Source organism: Pterocles gutturalis, unplaced genomic scaffold, assembly GCF_000699245.1.
Source record: "Pterocles gutturalis isolate BGI_N339 unplaced genomic scaffold, ASM69924v1 scaffold52754, whole genome shotgun sequence".
NCBI classification, from domain to species: domain Eukaryota; kingdom Metazoa; phylum Chordata; class Aves; order Pterocliformes; family Pteroclidae; genus Pterocles; species Pterocles gutturalis.
In genome coordinates, this window is record NW_010132727.1 from 1 (window position 1) to 8,693 (window position 8,693).

At 39.6% G+C, this 8,693-nt stretch overlaps 1 protein-coding gene across 1 annotated transcript; it reads left to right on the forward strand.

Annotated features, from left to right (window-relative positions):
- Positions 1–579: 579 nt before the first annotated feature.
- LOC104459544 (adrenodoxin, mitochondrial) lies at positions 580–4,001 on the forward strand (the record flags this gene model as incomplete). The annotated part of the gene is made up of 2 exons (XM_010080957.1): positions 580–711; positions 3,889–4,001. Coding segments are annotated over 2 exons (245 nt in total), but the record flags the coding sequence as incomplete, so codon positions are not given.
- Positions 4,002–8,693: the final 4,692 nt, after the last annotated feature.

Sequence of the window (8,693 nt, forward strand, 5' to 3'; positions counted from 1 at the left end):
TTCCTCTATCCACCAGCACTGTGGTGCTTAGTAGTACACACAGGCCTCTAACACAGAGAAAACCATCTCTCGCTAGCTTGACTAGAGATTAGTGTTCTGTTGAAGAAATGCCAAGTACAAAAATACCTCCTTCCTATACTTCTGAGGAATTTTTGTTATAGCAGGTGTCTTCTGTTGAACTTCTTGAGGAAACCTTCTCAAAACCATGGGAAAAAAAGGGATAAAGGATCAACCTTGGAAATAAATTAGGTAGTGTTTATTGACAGTGCTGTCTGCTTTTGTATTCTTATAGTTGAGAGCTTCTCTCTCTTTAAGTGGTAGGAAGGGAATCAGTTAAGTCTTTTGACTAACTACAGCATTCAAGTAAATCTTAATGTTGTAGGAGCAACATTTGATTGTTGTTCCTACAACATTTGATGGTTGATTGCAGAGTAGATACATGAATGTGGGAATATATGTAACATTGATTTTACTAATCAACAGAGTTAATTCTTGTATGAGACAAAGATACGAAGGATTTCTGAAGTTCTGCTGTAATTTGAAACTTGGTTTTTCTGTTATCTTGATTTTTTTCTTTAGGTGCATGTGAAGGAACGCTAGCCTGTTCAACTTGTCATTTAATCTTTGAAGACCACATATTTCAGAAACTAGATGCCATTACTGATGAGGAGATGGACATGCTTGATCTGGCATATGGTCTCTCAGAAACGTAAGGCAATGTAACACTTTACTACATCAAAGAATGGAAAGAAGGGTTTATCAGTGGGGCAGTTCAGTATTCTTAGAATGCCTTAATTGGCTTTTAATGAATAGCTGGATTCTGTTACACAAATGGGACTGACAAATTTAAATTTTGTTTATCTGAATTCATATTAAAAAGATGTCACTACTGCTTCTGTAAACTGAAGTGGCACTTGCCAGTACTTGCTCTTCAGAGGTGTCTGATACAGAAGTGTCAAATACTGAACTATGACCAAAAACTCAGTTCCTTCAACACAAACTTTGCCACTGCTGTTGTGTGTGTAAATTCTTGTTCTTGCTTCCTTCCCTTCTGTTTTCTGTCTCCATTAGTCTGTAGCTAGTTAATGTATTTTATGAATGTGTTTATGTTAGTAATTTAGTTTTGGTCAGATCTTTTCACAGAATCACAGAAGGGTTGAGGTTGGAAGGGACCTCTTGAGGTCACCTGGTCCAACCCTCTGCTCAAGCAGGGCCACCTAGAGCTGATGTCCAGAAGGCTTTTGAGTATCTCCAAGGATGGAGACTCCACAACCTCTCTGGTATTTATGTACATTGATAAAATCCTTCTCTTGAGCCTTCTTTAGGATAGTGTCCCACATGGCAGTGTCCCAACTTGTCATGCTTTGCCTCTTGTCAGATTGCTCTTGGCCCAAAAGCCAATCTGTCTTGTGCGCTCCCAAAGTGTGCTCTAACTGCTAATGGGCTCCTTCTCTCGAGCCTTCTTTAGGATAAAGTGTCCCACATGGCAGTGTCCCAACTTGTCATGCTTTGCCTCTTGTCAGATTGCTCTTGGCCCAAAAGCCAATCTGTCTTGTGCGCTCCCAAAGTGTGCTCTAACTGCTAATGGGCATTTTGGTGCATAGGATTGGAGTAGTGGTAGTCTAAAGTCACCTTTTGTTCTACATCTCCCCCACCATTACATGCCTTGTAATTAGGGCGTCACATCCTCACCACAGACCTGTTCCTAGTGCACTACTTACAGGCTACGTGTACACCAGCATTGTAGAACATACCCATGTCAACAGTGGGCAGCTTTGCCTTGTGAGGTTTCATAAGCCCTTTCCTTCAGGCTTCAGTGGAAGTACTTGTTGAAGTTTCGGAAGATCTTTCCAATTATATCAGAGGGCTTAATACCTGGCTTGTATAGCATAGAGGTTTCTATTTCTCTGCAAAGAAGTATCCTGAATTAATTCATATGTCTCCTCATACCAGTAATGGCAATCCTGTACTAATTGTTTCTGTGTGAAGGTACACTTTTTTCTTGCTTCAAACAAATTTTAACTTTTCTGGGAGGCTGTGAAGGCAAAGAAGTCAAGCTATGAGAAACTTGTTTAAGCTTGGTTGTATTCTTTTTTTGTGTGTCCCAAAAAGCATTTTCAATTTTGAAAAAATCATAAGCCTATTAAGTGTGAATTTATTTTTTCACCCTTACCACCTGCTATAAGTCTCCTAACTTTCAGGTTCTGGGCCAAACCAATTCCTAAACAGCTCTGAAGGCCACATAGAACAGTGTAACTTTGTGTACTTGAAATAAGCTCTCAGCTGGCTAGTGTCTTTCCAGGAATGTCACCTTAAGGTTTGGTGTAAAAATACCTCAAAAAGGTAAATGGTACATTGGCAATATTAGGTAGGAACAAGCAGAAAACCAGAAAATACCATTGCATGATGAAATTGGGATTCACCATATCTTTATACTTGTGCAACTCTGACTTCTTGGGGTTTTTTTTTTTGTGTAAAGGCCTATAGAAATAGTTTGAGGTAGAATGGCTTTCATGTGGGGATTGACTAAATCATCTTTTTTTGTGTGTCCAAGCTTCTGCAGCTTTGAGAGGTGGGAAAATCTGGTTTATAAAATTGTAAATGCTCTGGAAGAATTTGAACAGAAGGTAGTTTTTTTTCTCACAATGTTATGTAGTGTTGCATAGTGTTTTTTGTACTGCTGTTTAGCAGGCTCAAAACAAAGGGCAATGTTATTTCACGTGAAGTAAGTCCATTACTGTGCTACTGAGTCCACATGCAATTAGCATTGGTCCTTAGTGAAAAATCGACACTTCAGTAAAATTAAGCCTTATGGGCAATGCTACATACAAATACCAGAAATCACATCTGTCTAGTAGATTTAATTTCTAAAGCTATTTTTATAGATGCATATTAATGAGATTAAATCTTCTGTTACTGGAATCTATGTATAAGTACATACATTACTTTGAAGTTGATGTGTACAGTCATTTGCATAGAAATATTACTTTTGGGTATAGTACTGAATTGGGAGCTTTAATGACCATTGATCATTTCATGCTTGAAAGAGTTCTGTATAGATATTAATGTAGTACCATTTTTTATAATATCTCTTCCTACATTCCTATACTGATGGGGTTATTATTCAGCTGATGCTATAGAACATTGCCCATCTTTGCTGATGTTTCAGTATTCCATACTTAAGTACCAAAGCATGGACATTGAATCAAAGATATCCCAGCCATAAAAGTGGCTTGTGGTGTCTGCAGAATTTTGGCAGTATTAAATCTTTTGATTTTAATTGCTCACATAGAAGATTTTTTTTGATGCTGAATGATAGAAAAATAAAGGATTGCATCTCCTCAGGTGCCATTAATATTTTATACTTCTCCTTCCTGTATTTCTTGTCTCTTTACTCTTACCTTTTGGGCTTAATGACCCAGTCTTGAGTTGTTTAGTTTGAAAACACTGGTCTGTCTTCAGGCCCTAGATGGGTTAGGCTATGCTTTCTCTGAGGTTTTCATTCAGATGGATTGCCTTCATCTCTTCAGAGATGCCAGATGTACCCTGGGACATCAAGTGTCATTCCCTGCACTTGACTAAATTATTAGTGAACCATTGACAGTGGAACAGTCACCCTTATTGTATGTTGTCTCAGCACATAGGAAGGACTCGATGTACAACTTTCCAATGTACTGAACTCTGTTACTTAATGTAAAACACGATTATTGACACGTATCTTTGCATTCATGCATGCAGTTCACTACTAGTCTTGATTAAGATCATGCACAGGGGTGGCTGTTTCTAGATCATGATGTGTTTGGGATGGCTGAATGTTGTAAGCGTAAGGGAGTAAATGCCGTTACATATATGATTGGCTGGGACTAATGATGATGTTGTATTTAAAAACACGCTTAGGCTGCCAAATCTGCTTGAAGAAATGGATGGATGATATGACTGTTCGAGTACCAGAAGCTGTTGCTGATGTTAGACAATCAGTAGATATGAGTAAAAACTCCTAAAATAAAATATCTTAGGGGTTTTAAAGGAGCTTAATTATTTTTATAACTTATTTTTAAATGTGTAATTACATATGGAAACTTACATAATTGTGAGTTATTTTATATGACTATCAATATTAGATTAATGCTATTTTAATTTTCTTTATAGAACCTCCTATATTTTTACGCTTAATGCAATAATACTTCTTATAACTGATCATTGGATTATAAACATTAACAAATGTACTACAGATTTCATATAATATTATTCTGCCGAAACCTTTAATGACATTTGAAAACTTGATCACTTCTGCAAGACTTCTCCTAAAATACCCTGTGCATTTCTAGGTTTCAGACCTGGATATGTGATATGTTGGAGAACAAAATTAGTAAGACTGCATGAGATCTTTTTGAAGTGTTGTCATTAAAGATGGTCTACTCAGAACTAATTCACTTTCTCAATAAATATGATACTTCCTCAACAAATGGTGGGTTTTCAGGGTAGGGATTTTCCAAAGTTTGGAATCTTAATGAGATGTGGCAAATTTTGTCTTTCAAGAATACTGTTAAAACCATGAAATCTAGGGGCTGATACAGAATGTTGGCATCTGCAGCTTAATTGCTGCAGTGCATCTCTGTTGCCCAGACAGAGGTCAATAAACCTCGGTTTAACTATATTTATGTTTGACTAAACCACAAATATGGGGATACACATGGCTTAGAGAAGTAAAGCCTTGGAGCTGTCTAGCAGGAGAGCACGTCCACTGGAGGTAACTTTAAATTCTTGCTGTTCTCTGAAGATGGCTGGGTTAGGATTGAAGAGGGCAATGTTTGTCAACATAAGATTTGTTCTGAAATCTTCGTCTTGCTTTTTCAGTTTTGAGCTTGTTCAGGAGGCAGTCTGGTGTTAGCTGGGGTGTTCATCTTGATGAGATTCCTAGATTCTGGGCCTTGCTCTTAGGATCATTTCAGTAATCGTTGATGTGAAATGATGAAGTATATTTATTCCATGAAGATGGACTAGGTTCCCCAGAACAGGTAGGGAGAGGCCCATGGTGGGATAGCATGTGGACTGATGAAGAGCTTTCAGCTGGATCTTGGTTTAGTCTTTCTAAAGTAGACCAACATAAAATGTCTCGAAGACTCTATTATTCTCTCCAGAGTTTGTTGGCTAAATACTTAAATGAAATGGTTGTCACCCATGCAATAGTTGTTACCCTTATAAGGTTATTTTAATATTTTGGTCATATTTTATATATAAGCTGTTTATGTACATTTGAATGATCTAATGCATTCATTAATGCCTTATTTGAACTTGTGACAATGCCATCTAGACATCTTTTCTTGCATTAGTATATCTATGGGAGAGGGGAAAAAATATTATTTTTCCAGTATTGAATATTGGGATTATTTTGAGCTTCATAAAGAGAAAAAATATTTTCTGTAACTGTACTGAATATAGATCTAGTTCAGATTCCTTGATTTCCTCTCTGAGTAGCTATTAGGTTTTTTTTCCTGGTGTTCCCTTTGATCTTTCCCCTAAAACAAGGTATGCTTAATGTGATCTGCTCAGAACTTAATCATATAGAGTTTTCAGAATACACTTCCTATCTCATTTAATTCAACATATGACTTAAGAGTTGAAATTTCATGGCTTTTTGAAAGACAGAGCGAGGTTGGAGAAAGTGTCTTCAGAACATCTCTTCAAATTTACTTACACCCTGTCTTCTCTTCAACTGCTGTGACTTTAACTGTAATTTAGAGGTTCCCTTCCCACAGTCAGGTGCTAAGGTAAATTGATTCTCACTTTGTATTGCCTTTGTCCTGCATTAATTTATATACAGTAATTTTTATTAAATCTTGAACTTTTATTTTTCACGAGACACAGCTCTTTAGCTTCCAAGAGAGGGAACTTGGGTTGTAACCAGATGTACTGTGCATTCTTACATGGGAAAAAAATCTGAGGTTTCGGTATAGTTGTGTTTTGGGGTTTTCTTGGGTTTGGGTTTGTCTTTTTTACTTAGAGCACCAGGCACTTCTCCTTGTGGCAATCTTGAAGCACTTAACACTGTGTTAAACAATGTGAAACAGCTCTCATATGACAGTTTTCTTTCTAAGCCAAGGTTGTTTCATTGTGCATTTCCTGTGACAGCTTCTTGTTACAAAGACTTTGATTCTCCTATAGCGTGCCTGTGGAAGAAATTATTTAGCACAGCAAGGCAAAAAAGGGCACTTCAAAGTTCCTTTTGAATTCTAGAGATACCCCATATTGCATGCAAATGGAAGTCTCAGAAGGCAAAGGAACTGACATGTAATCCCCAAAATGCACAGCTCAGAGAGACTTGTTTCCTTATTGTCAAAGTTATTTGCAAATAAATCTTATTTTATAATACTTTCTGACACACCTTGTTTGTATTGATTTTTCTTTCCTTTTTCTCCAAGCCATTGAATGTATTTCAGGGTGTAAAACAGAACTTACACTTTAATGTGCATCGTTAACTGTTAAGTATGAATTATTATGCAATGACACACAATTAAAGCATCAAAGCTAGTTAAATATATTTGTTTACTTCCTTGTCCGAAGAAATATTAAAGTAACTAATTTTCTAAAGGCATTTCCTTTCTCTGTCAAAACAGAATCAGTGGGTCTCTTCTACCTCTCTCCCCTCAAAAATAAGGAGAAAATCAGAACTGACTTTGTCAATGCTGTACTTGTTAGAAGGGGAAAGAAGGAGGTGCCTTGCACTCCAATGTTGCTACATCTCATTCTGCAGGGGGAAGTTCCCATCATTGGGACTGGAAGTTCTCACTGGGGAGAGGAAGAGGCACATTCTCCAGGCAGTTCCTTACTTCTCAGTCAGGAAAAACCTCCAAATCTGAAGTTCACAACTTTAGGCTGCAGAGCTCCAAAAGATTTAAGGCAGATATGACCAAGCTGAGTTCACATGCCAGTTAGAGGCAAGTTAAAAAGGCCATGTCCAAAAAAGCTGCAGTGAAAGTGGCTGTGCTTCCCTCACTCACTGGTCTGGGCAGGGAGAAGGTTCCCTATAACCTGACTTTGTTTTGGCCTCGTGGAGGACAATGTGGTATACAGAGATAGGGGAGGCTAAAAAAAAAAAACTCATTCCTTGAGAAGAAAAAGGAGAAGTAAATCTTGGAGAAGACACACTCAAACTGAAGTCACTGAGGTATTAGACAGTAGAAAATGTTGGAAAGGGGCTGAAGCTGCTGTAGATGACTCAATGATTTGTCTTAACATCATCTGAAAAGATGTGAAAGGGGAACAGGGATTTCCTGCACTGGGGTGGGGGTGACTGTTGCCTCTGTGGTTGGCCGTGTAGATCCCTGTGTTGCTGTGGGCTGCAGTGCCTCAGTGCTCTTTCTGTCCCCTTTGTGCTGCTGGGAGAGCAACAAGAAGTGCAGTCTGTACATAAAACAACAGGCATTAAAGGCAATCCTGAGACTTAGTTTCTAGTCTCCTGGCCACCTCTTCCTTTTTTTTTTTATTTTATTTTTTTGTGTGTGAACCAGTCCAAATTTCAAAAAGGTCTTGTTAAAAGTAAATTCTGTCCCAGCAGTGATTTAGTATCTGTAATGGGCAAACTATCTAAAGCCATGGCCCCATTGTGCACAGGGAAGTATTTTTGGAGTCCCCCTCCATGCCTCTGGAAGCTCCCTTCACCTCAGCCCGGCAGTGAAGCATTATTTTGGGCATTGTGTAACTACCCATGTCCTTCCATGAGCAGTGTTATCTCAGTCTGGCCAGTGTGATCCTTCTTGTTCCTTCCACATCACAATCCCTTCTTCCCTAAATGGGCACTAGGGTGCATCTCTAGCATCTGCTACAGTTGAGAATGAATAAAAAGGTTTGGGACAGACTTTGTACAACCTCCTTTACGTCCACTTAGGTACAGCAGAGCTTTCACCTTCTTGTTTCTTGCTCTTTTAGAGCATGTCTGTGCTACGAAAAAGGACATGGTCTGAAATTCTCTCAGGCGCTGCTGACCCCAGGTGGTAAATCCCTGAAGCACAGCAGTAGTACAGATAAAAATTTGGGAGTGGGAACAGTGCAGCATGTTAAAGCAGCCATGCATGTGAGCCCAGCTCTGCTACAGCTCTTGGATGGAGCTGTTTACTATGGAGCCGGCTGGGAAAGAAATGTGGGTTCCATGTTACAGTGGAAAAGAGCTACTGCTAGATCAGGGCAGGTCCCCATGGCTCCAGGTACCTGTGCTCAGCCAGGGGTGAGGCTGAGCACGTAGTCCCAGAGACAGAGACATGCAGATGCACAGACATCTGTGCATCAGCCATGCCGACCAATGCAGACAGAAAACACAGCATCAGCTGTTTCCTTTGTGAGCCCAAGCCCCTGCTGGCAGCAGCCATCTCCATCTGTGGGCTGAGGGGCTGGTGCCTCCTCCAGACAGCCCTGGGAGCAGCCCCAGCAGGGACTCAGTTGGCTCTGGGGAGGTAACCTTGCCTTGCTCTGCTCCCTCATGTGTGCAGGGATGAGCCATCAATCGCATAACCTAATGCTATTCAATGGCAGGATGTTGGTGCTCCTGGTTTCTCCAGCGCTGCAGCAGGCAACAGAAGATGCTGTTACATGTGAGAAGTGATAATGACATGAGACACTGGTGCTGAGTAAGTAACTGTGTCCGGGTATTCTAGAGAACTCTCTGGAGTCCCCCTCTGATAAATGAGAAAGGAGAA